Source organism: Lemur catta, chromosome 4 (genome assembly GCF_020740605.2).
Source record: "Lemur catta isolate mLemCat1 chromosome 4, mLemCat1.pri, whole genome shotgun sequence".
In the NCBI taxonomy this organism is placed as follows: Eukaryota; Metazoa; Chordata; class Mammalia; order Primates; family Lemuridae; genus Lemur; species Lemur catta.
The window spans coordinates 72,099,517-72,117,298 of NC_059131.1; the positions used below are offsets into that span (position 1 = coordinate 72,099,517).

At 44.1% G+C, this 17,782-nt stretch overlaps 1 protein-coding gene across 1 annotated transcript in view; it reads left to right on the plus strand.

Annotated features, from left to right (window-relative positions):
- VWA3B (von Willebrand factor A domain containing 3B) overlaps window positions 1–17,782 on the plus strand; it is a 204,299-nt gene that overhangs the window by 13,131 nt on the left and 173,386 nt on the right. Inside the window, 5 exon segments of the mRNA XM_045550176.1 lie at window positions 495–589; window positions 2,370–2,620; window positions 4,564–4,723; window positions 11,499–11,668; window positions 16,023–16,138. Coding sequence (XP_045406132.1) covers window positions 495–589; window positions 2,370–2,620; window positions 4,564–4,723; window positions 11,499–11,668; window positions 16,023–16,138 — 792 coding nt within the window.

The window sequence follows — 17,782 nt, forward strand, 5'->3', positions numbered from 1 at the left end:
AGAAAATTTTGTGGTTTTGACATTCTGTATGACTATTCTGAATCTATTACTTGTTTATTTTAATGATTTATTTATTAACCTTCACTTGAGAGTGTAGTAAATAGTATCTAAGTTGAATTTTTAAAATTCTGAAAACTAGGTCTAAGTCCTGAATAAAAGTTTTCAGGAATTAAACACAAATTCTTTGTTGTCTTTTTTTTTTTTTCCCCCACTTCTGCCTTTAATCATTCTGGACAAAAGAACAAGGAAACCAAGAACAAAACAAACTCCATTTTTCCTATTCATTCATGCATTAAAATTGCACATGCCATAAACAGTTACCTTTATTATAGCACCTAGAAATACTTCATGATTCAGAACAGACTAGAAAGCATACAAATTGTTGCTGTTGCTGGGCATATAATTTGGATGGCATCAGAGAAAAACATTTCGAAATATAAATAAGAAACTTTGCTAATACACTGTTTTGATTGTTTTTCTTTATAAAAATGCAGATTATGTGACTTCTCTGGGGAGACTGGTGGCTTCTCGGTATGCCAATGGCCTGTTTCCGCAGTTCTACAGAGCAGAAGATGGCAGAGTGTACAATGTAAGTCAGAGTCCCCTCGATGCACAGGTCTGGTGACATGATGCTGAGCACATCGGGGAGTAGGCTATTGGGAGAGGCTTGTGCTGCTTGGCTGAACTGAGGCATTATTAGGCTGGGGTTTTCTTCTGGCAGTGGTAGAATGATGAAAGTCATAGCCAAGGAGCTGGGGAAGGAAACCCTTGACCCATTAGAGATAAGCCCAGAAAATTCTTGACCAGAGTTGAAAACCTTTGTATGTCAACACTTTGTTTTGCCTTGAAGATAAGAGAAAAAGGAAATATGACAGAGATTAGCTGAAAGCCAAGAGCTAGCTGCCATTATCTGAGAGAAGCACTGGGAACAGGGGGCAGCTTTTGCAGGGAGAAGAGGAGAGAGGATGAGCTGCACCTCAGACTGGAGTCCTTTGATCCCAGCAATTCAGCACTTGACTCTCATGCCCGCCCCCCTGTCTGGCCCTGTGCAGACCCTGGCCCACCACATGGAGCTCACAATCTGTTGGAGATACACATCCCATCATGTCCTTTTATGGACATTTGTTCATGTCAGTGTACATCCATGTACCACCTGGACTGTTGTCTCTTAATGTCAAAAAAAATTTTAAATTACTTTTTAAACTAAGCCTGGTCCTAAGCAACAGTATCCGTGGAATCTTGAAGTTTGATGTGTAGATATTTTTTATCTGAACCACATTTAAATGAGAACTATTAAAAACATTCATCCCTTTACCAACTAAGTCCATCTCCACATCCCCTGTGGTCTTCCCACCCTGGTTTCTGTGTTGTCACAGGAGCTGTGAACACTAGAGAGGGAATTAGGAATTCTGTCCTAAGGCCGTGAGAAGTGATGCTGGAGCTTGAGGAATTGAGCTTGAAGAGATACATGCGAAGGGGAAGCAAAGAGTTTAAGGAGCCAAAGCACAAAAATGGACAATTGCACAGTGGTTCTGAAAGCACATTTTTCTTAACGTTTTGAGTGTTTGGGTGTTGTTAAAGTTTAACAAAAAAGTACCAGATCCTCTTTTAAAATTTAATCATCACAAAATAGTTCACAATATTTTCTTATCCCTTTTTCTATGTCTTCTACCTCCCTTTCCCCAAAAGGCCTCGCATGGTTGTGCCTGATCTATGTGTAGGATAGTTTATTTGTGCCCACAAGAAATTGCCTTCAAGTCCCTGTCACCTTTCAGGGGTAGCCCTTAGAGGTGCTGGTGGCAGCTATGGGTGATCAGGTGATCCAGGTACAGGGGAGCTTGGCCTGAGAGAGGAGGAGGACACAAGGACAAAGGTCATGAGCAGGACGATGAGTAGCTGGGACAGCATCCCTGAGAAGAAGCCAGGCAGAAGTGCTGGCACACTTAGAAACATTTTCAGAAATGTTTTTGGCATGTTGTACTTAGGAAAACATTTTAGTGAGACTTATTTTTTCCCATCTGCCTTTGATGGTCTCTGTTTTCTTATGCCTAATTTCTTAAAAGTGCCCCTGGGCATTTTTTTGATAAAGATAATCTGTAACTGGAAAGATAAAACACAATCTGGAAACTTTTTTTTAAGAGTTCTATATTTTGAATAGATCATGTCATCATCTTTTCTTCTGTTAGGGCAGCGTTCAACAGGTTTTTCATTTGAAAGATTGGAACACTTCCTCCTGGATTATACAGGGTTTGGGAGATCATTTACAAAATTGTTATTAATGCATAGTTCTTGATGACAGCACTATGGTTTAGGTGACTTATTTTGGTACTATTTTATTGTTTTTGTTTTTCACTTTTATTTTCATTAAGCTGACAGCTAAATCAGAACTGATCTATCAGTTTGTGGAGTATTTAACACGAGCTGTGGAAAGCTACAAGCAGCGGATGGACTGGCTCACCAGCGGAAGCCGGCAGATTTTTGGTGTCATCTTGGAACAGTGCATCACCATAGTGTTGGATTTTGGTGGCATTCTGGAGGGAGAGCTTGATCTGTGCCGAGATGCTTTAATAATGATCCTCCACGAGCAGGTGGTTCACATAACCAAGTTCAATATTATACGGTGAGTTCCCACAGGAAAGGGGCATTTCAGTGAAACTTCATAGTAATTTGCACATATTTGGAGTTAAGCAACAACATAGCTAACATAGTTGGCTCTATGGTGAGGGGAGGGGGTATTATCTTGTAATTTCCTAGAATATATTATTTTAGCAGAAATCCTACAATAAATAAATCCTAAGAAACTTTTATCTGCTTTGTACAGGGCATCTTAGTTTTCACATTAAAAGAAATTTAGAAACATACTTTTCTTCAATCCATGGGAAAGTTAAAATATAAGAATGTGAATTATGTTGAATATATATTTAAAGCCATAAATTTCTTCACTTATTTTAGATTTTAGCTTGGGTAATGAATTCAAAGGTCACAAATTTAACAGACTAAATTTGTAACTCTAGTTGACTTCCCCTGTAAGTTGACCCCTTTAACCAGAACAACAGGTGGCTGGCTTTTTAGAATTTCCCATATTTCGGAGTTTTTACAATCAATTATTTATGGATTCTTGGATTCAAGAGGATTTGGAACTCAACACTGACTTCTCATCTGGAACAGTGGTTGCATGTCCCTGACAAGAAACATCTGAATATGTGGGAAGGATTTACCTAATTGAGTTTTTCTTTTTTTTTTTTTTTTGAGACAGAATCTCACTCTGTTGCCCAGGCTAGAGTGAGTGCCATGGCGTCAGCCTAGCTCACAGCAACCTCAAACTCCTGGGCTTAAGCGATCCTTCTGCCTCAGCCTCCCAAATAGCTGGGACTACAGGCATGCGCCACCATGCCTGGCTAATTTTTTTTTCTATATATATTTTTAGTTGGCCAGATAATTTCTTTCTATTTTTAGTAGAGACGGGGTCTCGCTCTTGCTCAGGCTGGTCTCGAACTCCTGACCTCGAGCAATCCACCTGCCTCGGCCTTCCAGAGTGCTAGGATTACAGGCATGAGCCACCGCACCCAGCCTAATTGAGTTTTTCTTTAAAAAAAAATTTTTTTTTTTCTTTACTGTCCAACCATCTTTGGGGAAAGAGTTTTTCTTTTTTAAATCAAATACTTTCAACTAAATAGAGGACATCTTTGGGGACAATGCCTAAAAAAACTATCCCACATTCCTATTTCTGCCACAAGTATATTATTGAAGGAATTTAAGTGCTTAAATCTGCAAAGCTTTTTGCTTTCTTAGAAATGTTTGCTATAATATATATCTCTCAGCCAGATCCCTACCCAGAGAAGCCACACAGAGGGACACAAGTATGAGCCAGCTCTACCTCTGGAGGTGGACTATGAGGGCAAACAAGCTGATTTATTTGCAGTTGTCAACACAGGGATAAATTCAAATGGCTCTTGTTTTTGAAATTGGGGGTTTCCATCATTCATTTCCAAGCCAAACTAAATAACCAGATTTTCTCAGCATTTAAATAATAATGCTCTGCTGAACTCAAAACAGTGCCATCTTTGATCCAAAAAAAAAAAAAAATGATAACTAGTGGGATTCTTTCAGAACAATGAAAACAATGTCATGAAAGCATTAGAAATAAAATTTTAGAGTAATCAAACTGCTGGTGATTTGCAAATCTTAATATCATGAATTCTTATAAATTTGCTTTTAATAGAAGGCAGTTACATATAAGCCTGCTTGTTTATGAAAATAACTTTCCTTAATATTTTTAAAGCACTTGTTAATGTTTATATTTTTGAGATTTTTGTTTCTCATGTAAATATTATTTTTCCTAGTCAGTACAGCTTAAGGAAGATAATGGTGCTTTGGGAACCTGTCTTAAACAGCTCGCCCATTTTGTTGGCAATTTCAGAGGGCTGGGAGCTGTTTCCTTTTTGTCTCGGTTCAGGAGATGGGCACTGGGAAGCTTTTTGCTCATGGCTGTGAGATCAAGGGCTGACAACCCCCAGTAGCATTGATCACCACCCAGTGACTGCTCCATGCGATTCCTTTCAGGGTTTCTCAGGAGCCTGTGAAATGGCAAGAAAATGCTACTCCTGTGACAGAACAATCCATAGCCACTGCCATCAGCTGGGTTGAGAAACTGACTGCTAAGCTGACTTTGAGCAATGTTAGCCGCCTGGACGCTCTGCTGGAAGCTGGGAAGGACAAAACTGTAAGTGTGTGTCTGTGCCTGGTCCAATGTCATGGAGGTAGCTTCAGGCTTAGCTCTTCACACTTGCTATCTTCACACTGCCTTTCAGCTGATCCCACAGGGATCCCATCACTGGCCTTGAAGACCCCATTCTAAGTCATAGTCCTGTTCACAGCTGAATTTGGAACCTCAAATTGAGAAATGGTTACAAGCCTCACATGGGGATGAAAGTAGCAGCTTTGGTGGTGGCAGAGGTGGACCAATGAAAATGAGACTCCCAAATACCTGTCCCCTGAGTCTGGCTAGGCTCCCTCTGTGGGGTGATGGGGGTCACAGGAAAGACCCTCATTTAGCTTGTGCCAGGAGAGCCAAATGCTACTCACACCCACTGAGCATGGAGAAAGGACAGGGAATGGGGCCGTAATTGTGCATCTCCGACACATTCATTCCACTCTCACTCTCCTGCCAATTAGATAAATCCATCCTTCTCTTGTGGGGAGGAGAGAGAGGTTGGAAGACCCCTCATAGAATGCTAAGGATGAGGAAATAGGGTTCCCCAAGATCCATGTTCTGGATCTTTCCAAGTTCCTCTTCTTCGCAGATGGATCTATCATGTGCTTTCCAAGGTAAAGTATGTCCAAGCTGATGAGCCTGTCCATGTTGGAATGTTGATGTATTGACATATACCTTTTTTTTTTTTTTTTTGAGACAGAGTCTTGCTCTGTTGCCCGGGCTAGAGTGAGTGCTGTGGCATCAGCCTAGCTCACAGCAACTCCTGGGCTTAAGCGATCCTACTGCCTCAGCCTCCCAAGTAGCTGGGACTACAGGCATGTGCCACCATGCCCGGCTAATTTTTTCTCTATATATTTTTAGTTGGCCAGATATGCCTTTTGATAGGGACCTTTTGGAAAAAAGCTTTCTTGGAAGAACCAATTAAATGGTGGTGTTTTATATCTCTTTCAGCCACAGAGTCTGTGTTTTTGTGTGTGGCTCTAGTGATGGGGCAGTGGCAAGCGAGTAGGGAAGTACTCTGGGCAGGTGGGGTCCTTTGGCCAACCTCGAGTCCCCAGGTGGGAGCAGATCTGTTTGCCTTTGGATACAGATACTTAGTACTTATTTGTTTCCTCCACTCTGGAAGCCTGAGGCTTTTCTAGGTTTCAAGCTTTACCTGGCTGTATTTAGAAATCTTTTCTTGGGAAAAGAGATTATGTACTGGCACCTTGAAAGACAGCCCCCAATGGTCACTGGCCTGTGTTTATCAATACTGAGGGTCACAGTTTGAAATTGGAAACACACAGTTTTTCCTCCCGAAGCCAAAGGAACAAATGTTTTCCATTAAGGAAGAACCTAATACAAGCTACTCTGTTCTTTGGCCCTTCAAGTTTGTTTTAAAATCTGTAAAATTTCAAGTGTCTGGACACCTTAATAAGCACTCAAGAAATGGAACATTTCCCAGGCTCTTGAATGTGTGTGCATGTGCATGTGACACGGCTGTTTTCTTTCTCTGTCTGTTAACCTGGCTATTGTGGTCATAACTGACTCTGGCCACCTGATGTGACTGCAAGATCTTCCTGTGACCTTGCTTTTCTATTTCCCTTCCCTTTGGTTTGGGCTTTTCCTTTCTCTGGGGTTCATCCTTTCATCCCTAGCCCAGGAAGTAAGGAACAATTCAGTGAGTCCCAGGGAAGTTCTATAGAAGAGGACGAACCAAGAAAGAAGTTCCCAGGTACTGATCATCAAATGCGACCTTGAGAAAAGACTGAAAAGCTTTTGAGAAGAGACCATGGGGTATACACAGAGACTGCAAAGCATGCACAGACCGCTGCGTCCCTCCACCTACAGGCTCTATCTAGGGGTGGTCCCAAGCAGAATTCCAGTAAATGCAATTGTCTTGTATACAAAAATACCATGCCCTGTGTTTTATGAGGAGTAAAAAAGAGCACCCGTGTGTGTGTGTGTGTGTGTGTGTGTGTGTGTGTGTGTGTGTGTGTGTTGGTGTTGGGGGGGGGCTGAGGGGTGGGGGCGGGGATGGGTTCCCATAAAGCCTGCTTCTCTGCTCTGTATCATCTTACTGGTGATAATCTGCCTTGGGTTAGCATCAGGACCCTCTATGAGTGGGTCCTGAGAGGAGCCAAGAAAGTGGGTATTGTCTTGTGTCCAAAAATTAACATTCAAGTCTGGTTTTGTACCAAGTCCACACAAGGAATAAGGGGTGAATGCTGTGCTTGATTGTGGTGACAGAGGATGCCCAGAGGCCACTGGCCTCCTCCAAGACTGGGCTTTGTCTCCATGGTAGGCCAGGAAGGGATCCAGGACAAAGGTGAGCCTTTGAGTCTGAGAGGATCCTGAGAAGAGCATGGTGTCTGTTTACACACTGGCTCTACTGATAGCACTTGAAGAGCACTATTGATGGATGAGCTATTGTTGTATTCTGTGAAAAAGGACCTGGTTCATGAAAGGGCAGCATGGAGTGTACGAGGAAGTGTTTGGCGGCTGCAGGGGGTTGCCATCTGCAGAGCCCAGGCGTGTTGCAGCAGAGGGTTTCTGCTCTTCAGTGTTCTCTGGTCCCAGGACATATGTCTTTTGGAAGTTAGTAGCTTCCTGGGCCTTACAAGGAGGGGTGGTGTGCCGGGAGGCCCCGGGAGTCCTACCGATGTGGATGACAGAGAAGGCTGTTTATCCGAAGCCCTGGGTCTAAGCTGCCTGAGAAGACGACCTGAGGGCCTTCCCTCCCCCCTGCAGGACAAGGCCACCTACCCAAAAGACACCTGCATTTCTGTTTTCATTCTCTCAGCCTCTCATCCATCCACTTGACAGGCATACATCTGTTTAGTTTCTTGTTTCTTTTAGTCATATTCACTGGGAGACCAAGTGGGTGAATTGAAGACAGACCCATATGATTCCATAAGGAGCCTTCACTGCTAGGCTGTAAAGCCTGGCATGTCAGTCCATGAAACTGGAAGCTCATTTATTTCCTTGTGGTGGTTCAGACAGGCATCAAATATTTTTATTTTTGTGTTTCTGATGCTTAATAAGGACTCTATAAATGTTTGTTGAACATTGAAAAAATAGAAGGAAAATAGTGTTGATATTCTTGAGTTTGGGGCTAGATGTGGGTCCCGTGGATTTCCATCCCCAAATTATTACACAGATTTGACTGAAGGGAGGTGGTCTGTGTGGGACCAGCAGGTGAGTTTGCAGAGGCGTGTAGGACTCTGGCAGGGATGGTGGATGGGGACGGGAACCCTGAAGCCTGGGAGGCCAGAAAGTCGGTGGTGGTCAAGGGTGTTAAGAAGTATTTGAGAAGTGAACTAGGTCAATACCGTGGGGAACGGTCACCACCAAGGAGGATATCTGAAAGTCAAGTCAGGCTGCACCAGGTGAGGGCTCCCACGGGCACAGGGAGGACCTGGAGATTAGATCCCAAGGTCTCGAGTTGGTAAAAAATGTTGCAGTATTCAAAGTTGTATGAAGAAAAAGACAATTTTTTCTAGAGCCCTCACTACCATTCTGGGTGACTTTCGTTTTTGCTCCTTGAAGAGTGGAGAATGTTATATCTAGAAGCCCTGGGGATGAGAACACAGACTTCTGACAAGTGGGTGCAGAGGGCAGCCAGAGTAGAAACAGACACTCCTGGTCTGTTTTTTTTTTTTTTTTTTTTTGCCCCAAGAGCAGCGGCTGGGGAGACGTCAAGGACTCCTTGGCTGGGCAGAATGCAGGTTACCATGTGAAGCTGCAAAATAAATGGCCCAGATAGAATAAGATATTTTATGTGAAAACATAAAGGCTCCACCCTACTTTATGTAGTGTGAAGTGTCGAGCTTTTGACTCGCTCTAAAAAAGCTGAGTGGAACCCATGTGTTGTTCTATCAAAGTTAGTGCAAATCAGCATGTGGACAAATGCTGGTTGGTAAGGAAGCTGCTTCTGGTCTGGATGCTGCTATTGACCCTCCACACTGGTCTGTGCCCCTATGGAGCTCCAAGGTACTGGCCAAGGGGTGAAGATTCCCATGAGGATGTTCCCTTAAGCCGAGTAACCTCATGGACCCAACTTTTGGTCAGCGGTGCTGATATCAGGAGTAGAGGACAGAACCCTTGGGTGGCAGGAGAGCTACAGAAGTACAAACAGTGCCTGCCTGTGGCCACCTTCGCTGCCTCATGATCTTGCTTTTCCAGTTCTAGGACTTAAGTTCTCTCCAGCAATGAATCAGCCCTGCCATGAGTCAACACAGAGTAGTGGTGGAGAGAGCACGGGCGGTCTTGGGGTCAGGCAGCCTGGGCTTAGTAGCTGTAAGACCAAGTCAATTATCCTTTCCAAGCCTCAGTTTCTTCATCTGTATACTGGGCATAATAACAATAATTCATATGCTACAGGACTGTTGTGAGTATTGAATAAAATAATTCATTTTAGCTTATCCCAAATAGCTGAAAATCTTAAAGTCATTTTGCTTTAAGAAGCATTTTGCCAATTTGAGGGGAGATAGGAAGAGGTAGCATTATTTATTCTTCCTCTCTGTTTTCCTAAGTGTCATTCCGTGAGCAGATAGGAGAAGCAGAAAGGCTGTGCGCAGGAGAGCAAGGGGTATCTGTGCTCTCAATATGAAGCATGTCCCAGGAAATCTACAGCACGGATAACCTAGAATTGACTGGAAACATATGCAATTAAGAAGCTGAGTAATGAACTTAATGAATAGTGAGTAACACCACAGCTTTTGTAAAGGAAAGGAAATCCTGACTTACTGTTGGCTACAGCAATTTTCAGTTTGATGAAATCGCGAGGGAAAAACATTTCTTCACAAGGATTTCAGATTCTTGGGTTATTCCCAGAGCAAAGAAGCTGAGTTTACATGATGTGCAGTGGAGATGTGGTGGTGTCAGGAGCTGTCAGCAACTACCTGGAGATGTGTGTCCTCACCTCCCTGTTGGTCTAACGAACTGCAAAAAATATTGCAGACAAATATCCTTTGTCTTGGGCCGTGTGTCATTTTAGATCCTTATAACAGGATGAACCTGTCCCCATGCTAAACTTGGGCACTGACACAACTGGAAAACTCTAGTAAATAACTGTGCAGCTAAGAAGGAATCTTTTAAATAAATCTTACACAAAGAATGTACAACACCAGGAAAAGAATGAAACATAATGCATTTGCTGGAAGAACAATATTAGTTGCCTAATAAGTAATCCGGATTACATTGTTTCTTCCTTTTTTTTTTTCCAGTGTTTCCTCATTCCCAGGTTACTGACTGAAAGACATTTTCAACATTCCTCAGTTTTTACTTCCCAATAGGTACTTTTTACAATCAGGGAGCTGGTGTCCAAAGATCTGAAAGAAAGAGGCCTGGTGGTGGGTAGCAGGGTGGAGGGGGGTGCCTAGTTGGAGGAGGGTGTTGCTGAAGAGGTCTGGTCTCTCCCTCCACTCTGGTCTTCTCCTAACACCCATTTTGGGCCCTCAGCCCGTGCCCCCACCTGCCCTCTTGGGCACACAGCCTGCCTGTGTGCTGGTCAGGCAGAGCCCCCTGGCCAACTGGGAAGCACGCATGAGGCCACCTCTGTCAGCCAGCTTAAGGCCCAAGTTTGGTGTTGAGATGAGGCCAACTTATTTATTGACTATATTCAGCTAACATGTGTTTGGGATTAGAGCAGGGGAAGGGTCATGAATCCCAAAGGAGGGGTGACATCTATATATCCCCTAAAACACAGTATGTTTGCTGGGGTTTCTTCCCCAGTTATCTGTGGAGACAATCCATCAGGACATTTTCAGGGGCAGGTTGAGAAGATACGTATTCCTGGCTCTCCTTGGGTTTTTTATGTTCCGAGATTTATATAAATACATGCACAAGTGTAAATCGTCTTGTTTATACTCCGTTATGAAGAATAAACTGCATTATCTGCCGTGAAGAAACTGCAGTTCAATCACTTGCCTGAGGTTACAGAGCTCATTAGTGGCAGGGAGACAGACTCTGTGGAAGCACAGTCCTGGGGAAGGGCCGGAGCAGTGGAGTCGAGGTTGGGGAGAGGTAGATAGTTGTCACAGGGCTACCTTGGGTGGGTTTTACATCTCTCTAAATGAAGCAGGCAGCACTTCTTTGGGACTGTCTTCTATGTGGGTGAGGTATGCATCTCCCAGAATCAATCACTGGTTTAAGATTTTGTGTGTGTGTGTGTGTGTGTGTGTGTATCCTGACACAGGGGATGGTGTGGTTCTTTGGTTCATGGTTCTCCCATTTTTCTCGTGGCCTAACATGGCCGTGAGAGCCAGGCCCAGTAGGAGGCCTGGCTCCTGACCAGCTGTGTGAAGTCAGGACAGCCTCACCAACCTGGGCATGTGATTCCTTGGTGAGATGAGACCAGAGGATGAACCAGCTGGGAATATGCCCTCCTTTCCACATTCTGCCTCAGACTGAGGATGGATGAGTTTGCACTGTAGAATTCTGTCACTGTCACAGGAAATGGCTAATAAGCTTCCTGCCCACAGTGGCAGTGCCAATAGTTCCTTCATTTCTTGACTTGAAAATAACTGCTTCTAACCTGTGTAATGTAGTTGTGGGCCCAGAGGAAGCTTCTCCAAATCTACCAACCATATTCTTCTCATGTGGTACCTGAGACTGCAGCTACTGCCAAGAGACCTTCTTGGCACCAGGCCCTGAAAATCTCACTCTCTGACTTGGGCTCTGACATCCTTACAAAATTCTGAGCTGGGCTGCTATTCCTTCTGCTCATTTTTTTTTTTTTAAAGAGGCAGTACAAGGTGAGGGCATGTCAGGGAGATAAACCGTTGATCCCACTCTTTTGCAGATCGAATCCATTTACTACTTTGTGGTGGGGGATGTTCCTGAGGAATCCAAGGAGCTTCTCCTCCAGGGGGCTTTGGAGATCCCATATCCAGTCTACACAGTGTCCTTCAATGCCAGAGGAGAAGGCACTATAGCTTTCCTAAAGGAGCTGAGTGCCAAGACCCACAGCAGGTAGGCAGAAAATATGGTCTTGAGTGACAGTGAGTGAGTCACCTGCTTATACAGGATCAACAGTGGGTCTTGGATTCTTTGTGGTCTTCTTAACCGATATGTTGCTGGGATCCTCCTCTCTTTCCAGTATAGTGTTTAGTCTTTACACACCTTTTATTCTCTATCCTGTATTAGTCAGGCCTCTTTATTTTCTGTAATTGTGATGCTTTGCTGACCCAGGAGACACTGCCCCTCCCAGGGCTAGCTATTCCTAGAGATAGCAAATGACTCACCTGGGGTACACTTTCATATGCAAACCAACCAATCCAGAGTCTACACTCCCAATCCAGGTTCTCATACTCAGAACCACTACCCTGGCCCTAATCACCCTGGGGCACTGACATTGTTCAAATTAGCCAATCCTAAACCTGTTTACCCCTGCCTCCCCTCTTCCTTCCCTTGGAAACCACCTCTTCCCCTCACTCCCTCTGCCTCCTGGCTGGCCCTGCATGGGATGACATGCCCCTCCTCTTGGAAACTTTCTTAGTCTGCTTGGGCTGCCCTAACAAATCATCACAGGCTAGTTGGCTTAAACAACAGATATTTATTTCTTGCAGTTCTAGAGGCTGGGAAGCACAAGATCAAAGCCAATTTGATTTCTGGTGAGGGTACTCTTCCTGCCTTGTAGGCAGCTGTGTTCTCATTGTGTCCTCACTTGGGAGGGGGGGGGGAGAGAGAGAGAGAGAGAGAGAGAGCTCGAGTGAGCATGTGTGAGTATGCACATGTGAGACAGAGAGCTCTGGTGCCTCTTTCTCCTTCCTCTTCTTACAAGGTCAGACTAATCCTGTCAGATCAGAGCCCCACCCTATGATCTCATTTAATCTTTATTACCTCCCTATAGGCTCTATCTCCAAGTACAGTCACACAGGGAATTTCGGCTTCAGTACAGAAATATTTTAGCAGGGTGTGTGTAATTCTGTCCATAGCAGTATCTTTTCAGTGGCAGTAGTCACCTGATCTGTTGGTCTCACCGTACCTGAATAATAATAAAACCTACATTTAAAACATACACTCCTCCCTTGGTTTGTGTGTGTGTAAGTTTAGGTCCCTTATGGAGAGAGACCAGCTACTTCTGTGGTTACAAGGAGATTTATGAAGTCCTTTCTTAAGTTAGCCTGTGTGAAATGGGTACAGTGCCTGCTCAGAGCACTTGTTCTTTTTTAAAAAAATGTTTTATTGATATATGGTATTTGTACATGTGCTTTTTGCTACATGCATAGTATGTATAATGATCAAGTCAGGCTATTTAGGATATCCATCATCTTGAGCATTTATTGTTTCTACGTGCTAAGAACATTTCAAGTCCTCTCTTCTAGCTATTTTGAAATATACAATACATTGTTGTTAACTCCATCAGTCACCCTATTCTGTTATTGAATGTTAGAACTTATTCCTTCTATCTAACTGTATGTTTGTGCCCATCACCCAACTGCTCTTCATCCTTCATCATCCCCCACCCCCACACCCTTCCCAGCCTCTGGTATTTTTCATTTTACTCTCTCCCTCCATAAGGTCAACTTTTTTAGTTCCTGCATATGAGTGAGAATATACAATATTTACCTTTCTGTGCCTGGTTTATTTCACTTAACACAGTGACCTCCAGTTCCATCCATGTTGCTGCAAATGACAGGATTTCATTCTTTTTTTGTGGCTGAATAGTATTCCATTGTGTGTATATATATACCACATTTTCTTTACTCATCCATTGAGGGACACTTAGGTTGATTCCACATCTTCGCTATTGTGAATAGTGCTGCAGTGAACATAGGGGTACAAATGGGCCTCTGACGTACTGATTTCCTTTCCTTTGTATGGATACCCAGTAGAGGGATTGTTGGATTGTATCATAGTTCTATTTGTAGTTTTTTGAGAAATTTCCATACTGTTTTCCATAATGGCTGTACTAATTTATGTTCCCACTAACAGTGTATGAATTCCCTTTTCTCTGCATCCTTGCCAGCATTTGTTGTTTTATGTCTTTTTGATAGTAACTGTGCTAACTGGGGTAAGATATTATCTTGTCCTTAAATGTAGGTGCCCATCACAATCATCTGGGGAACTTATTAATGATGCAGAGGCAGGGCTTCACCTGGCAGGCTGATTCCACCTGATAGAGGGAGCCTGGGAATATGCATTTTCCCCCATCCCTTTGCAAAACTGCCAGAGAGCTTGATTGAAATGCAGATTCTAAGGCCATAGCCACAGAGATTCTGATTTTCAGGGTCTGAGTAGGGCCAGGAAGGTATTTTTTTTTTTTTTTTTTTTTTGAGACAGAGTCTCACTGTATTGCCCTAGATGGAATGCAGTGGCATCATTGTAGCTCACTGCAACCTAGGAATTTTCATTTTTAAAAGGAGCTCAGGATTCTGAGGACCACTGCTCTGGCTTCTCTTAAAACACTTTGAAATCTTTTAACATTAGGCACTTGACTTCCATTTTGGGTTCCTGAGACCCTCCAAAATACAGAAGGGGGCTCCCTGCCCAGCCTTCACTAGTGGAGAGAGAAAAGAGTAATTGGCTGGGTCACCTCTCTTGCTTGTTCTGTGCTGAGCTCATCTGGGGCATGCTAGAGCCCAGGGAGTACTTTATAATGAGAGAAGCTACAGTTCAGCTACTGACTTTTATGCTGTGCCCTGCATGAAGGTGGGTTTTTCAGAAAAGGATGATGTGTAGATTTGCCCTCTTGTCCATGTTCTGGGCACTGGCAGGTAAACCCAATCCATAACCAGTGGTGCTCCGGCCCCTTGACTCCTTGCCCAGACTCTCCATGGCTCCTGGTTGGCCTCTTGGTGCCCCTTCAGCTGTAGACCCCTGCTAGAGGGCAGTTATTAACCACTGGAAGTGATGAGTCCTAAGTGTCTCAGTGGGCAGGAGGCTGCCTCGGCCTAGTGACCCTCCACTTGGAACCTGGCTTCCCCATACTTGAGGCTGTGTCTGGGTGGATCCACCAGTCCAGACACAGTGGTATACTCTCAGGACTCTCCTAACAGCCTGTCCTAATGGTGAGCTGCTTCTGCACAAGCAAAGCTGTATCAGCCAGAGGAAACTTCTGTCCTGCTTTCTTTTCTAATCTGGAGAACAAATCAGAGAGTGGGAAGTCCTGGGCACCAAAGGCCTTGGCACTCAGGGCATGGTGCTTTCCAGAACAAACTTCAACCAACTCCCCTCCTTGCCCGGCAAGGAGGTTATGAGGGAAGGAAGCCGGCCATTTCTGCTCTGGCTTAAGCTTCTACAGGAGGCAGGCACAACCAAGCTAAGAGTCCGTTGGCCTTAGAAGGGACTGCTGGAACGAGGCTGACTTGTCCATTGCCATCAAGTCATTATCACAGTCTTACCTGAAACCCTTTAGAAATAGGACTGAGGCTCTCCATAGCCCACGTGAGGCCCCCAGACTTCTCCCACCATTTGTCCACCTTTCCATCCCAAGCAGTGCTTCAGGGTTTTCTTTGAATTGAGGGTGAGGCAATAGGCAGAGGTGGAACTCTCGCAGTGCTGGAGGAGCCTTACTTAAGACCTCTGCCAATCTGAAAGAAACGTCTTGCTATTACCGACTTTTCGGATTCCCGTTAAGGGGATTCCAGGGTGTGACTTAGCCCATCACACTGTGCACTATACCAGTGTTTGTCAGACCTTCATGTGCCTGTGAGTCCCCTGGGAATCTTGTTAAAATGCATGCTCTGACTCCGCAGGTCTGGGTAGGGGCTGGGAGTGTGTGTTCCTAACCAGTGCCCAGGTGCTGCCACTATTGCTCCTTGGACCATACTTTGAGAACGCAGGCCCCAGAAACTTGCCCACACAGGAATTCTTTTCATTAACACTTAAGTTTCAATCCTGGGGAAGTGTGTGTTTGCTGAGTACGGCTGACTGAAGGCTGTCAGCAATAGGCAAATGAGCCAAGCTGCCTATGTCAGGGCTTGCCACACTGAGTCCACAGAGCTGATGGCACTGTTGGGGCCCTTCGTTAAATGCCTGGCTTATCAAAACTGCGTTGACATGATGGAACACTGGGAACAAAAGAATGAATATAAGCCTGGAGTATCAGTTTCCCAGGTTCAAAAAATACCACTTGGTTGAGCTAATTAATCTCTAATGAAAAGACAAGTTATCAGTTAAAATCCCAAACCATTCACAATTCTCGATCCTCTTCTGCCTCCCTATCATTTGCTTGTGGGAACTGACACGGTACAGGGAAAACAATGAACATGTCTAAGATACTCTGCACTACAGAAGAGTAAATTCACAATCCGAGGAGAACAAACAGGACACACAATTCCCTCCGTACTAGCCTAATGTCGAATACATCTTCATGTTTCAGGTTCCATGCATTCGCTGAAAGAACAGAGTGTGTGTTATTTCCTGCATTCCCCACAAAGGATGGTGACAGTGTGATGACTTGGAATTCAAGGAAACTGAAAGGAAAACTCCCTCCAGGTACCAGGAATCCAAAAGAAGCAGTGTAGTTTTATCCTTAATAACCTCAGATGATCTGTCTTATTAGGAAAGAAAGTACTAGATAGGGACTACTTGTGTCTTTTGTATTATTAATGTGGCACAAAGGCAGAGTTAATGAATATTAATGGTGAATCTCCGAACCTAGCAACCAGGCGTAAGTTTATTACCCAGGGAAATGGCCTAAGTGATATGTGGTTACTACCTTGGGAACCTTTTGGAGATGTGGCCTTGGGCATGTCAACACTGAGTTCCTGGCAAGGCAGAGCTGCTCTGCTATACAGGTTAGCTGCAAGGCTGCTGTGAGGGCACCTGTGGTTCTTGGGCGGGTTCTGCTGTCCTACCTGTGATGAAAGCAGTACTTGTGGATGTGGTGTGTGGGACTGACCTGCCTCTTGTGAGGACTGGGGCTGCATAGGAACCTTTATGGAGGCTGAATGAACCTCCCCTTTCACTCAAGGAATGTGATCAGAGGGCTTAACAAGCACAGGGAATGAAATCACAAAACCAGCAAGAAATAAGGTTGTGATTCGGAAAACAGTAGAAGGTTACCCAGAAAGCCAAAGGATGGGAGTTTTTTTTGGGTTGATGAAATTGCAGTGCCAACGATGCTGAATAAACACCACTGAGAAAAAGAGGGAAGGAAACTCCTGTTGGATCGTTGGATGACGTGGCTCAGTGGGTAGTTAGAAGTCTAAGAAAGCCCACCCCCACCTCCACCCTCTTTTGTAGTTATTAAACAGATTTCTAGCTTCATTGTAAGATAAGGACTATGCTTTGGGGATAGAGGAGAAGCCACAGCATACAGCTGCTTGAAAGATTCCTCTGTTTACATAATCGCATTGGAAAGGCTCCCAGGAGAGGGTGCTGGGACTTTAAGTAGGAGGCAGTTGCATTGCCAGGCTGGGGTGTCAGATGGAGATAAAGGCAGGGGATGGGTCACAAGCCTGTTCCTGACACAGACTTTGTAGATTCAAATTCTTAGTGCCCAAAGCAGAGCAGGGGAGAGATTCCAGTAGAGCTCACTGAGGGCACTGCTTCAGGTCGCTGACACCTTTGTTATGTTCATAAAGTGGATATCTGAGAGAATTTGGGAAAATACCAGTTGATAAGCAAGATGAATGCTGATCTAAGAAAAAATTAATGCAGGATGTATGCCATGCCTAGTGAAAGTAATGTACAAGATTTAGCCTAGTGGGCAATGATTTAATCAGGGTAAAGAATATGAGATGTCACCAGCTCCCCATGGTATGCCAATTATGGTAAATGGGGTTTAATTTTGGCCTCTGCATTCCTTGGCAACTTAGTTATAAAGGGAAATATAAACTGCATAGTGTACATTTTCAACAACTACCATCTTCCCAACCCTGTGATACATATAAATTAAATTATGGATAAAAAAATTTTCTTAGAATAAAATCCTCAGTGTGCCTTTCCATTCCAAATCCATTTCAGTGATCCCATGTTCTGAATTTGAGGGGAGAGTCCCAAATCCTAAATATGTGATCTTATCTCTTTTACCCATCACAATGTCACAGAAATGCCAACATTTCAAAGCTTACCTCCCCCACTCAAAAACTGCCCAGAAAACTTGACATGCTATTTTAGTTTGGAAAATGTGTGATT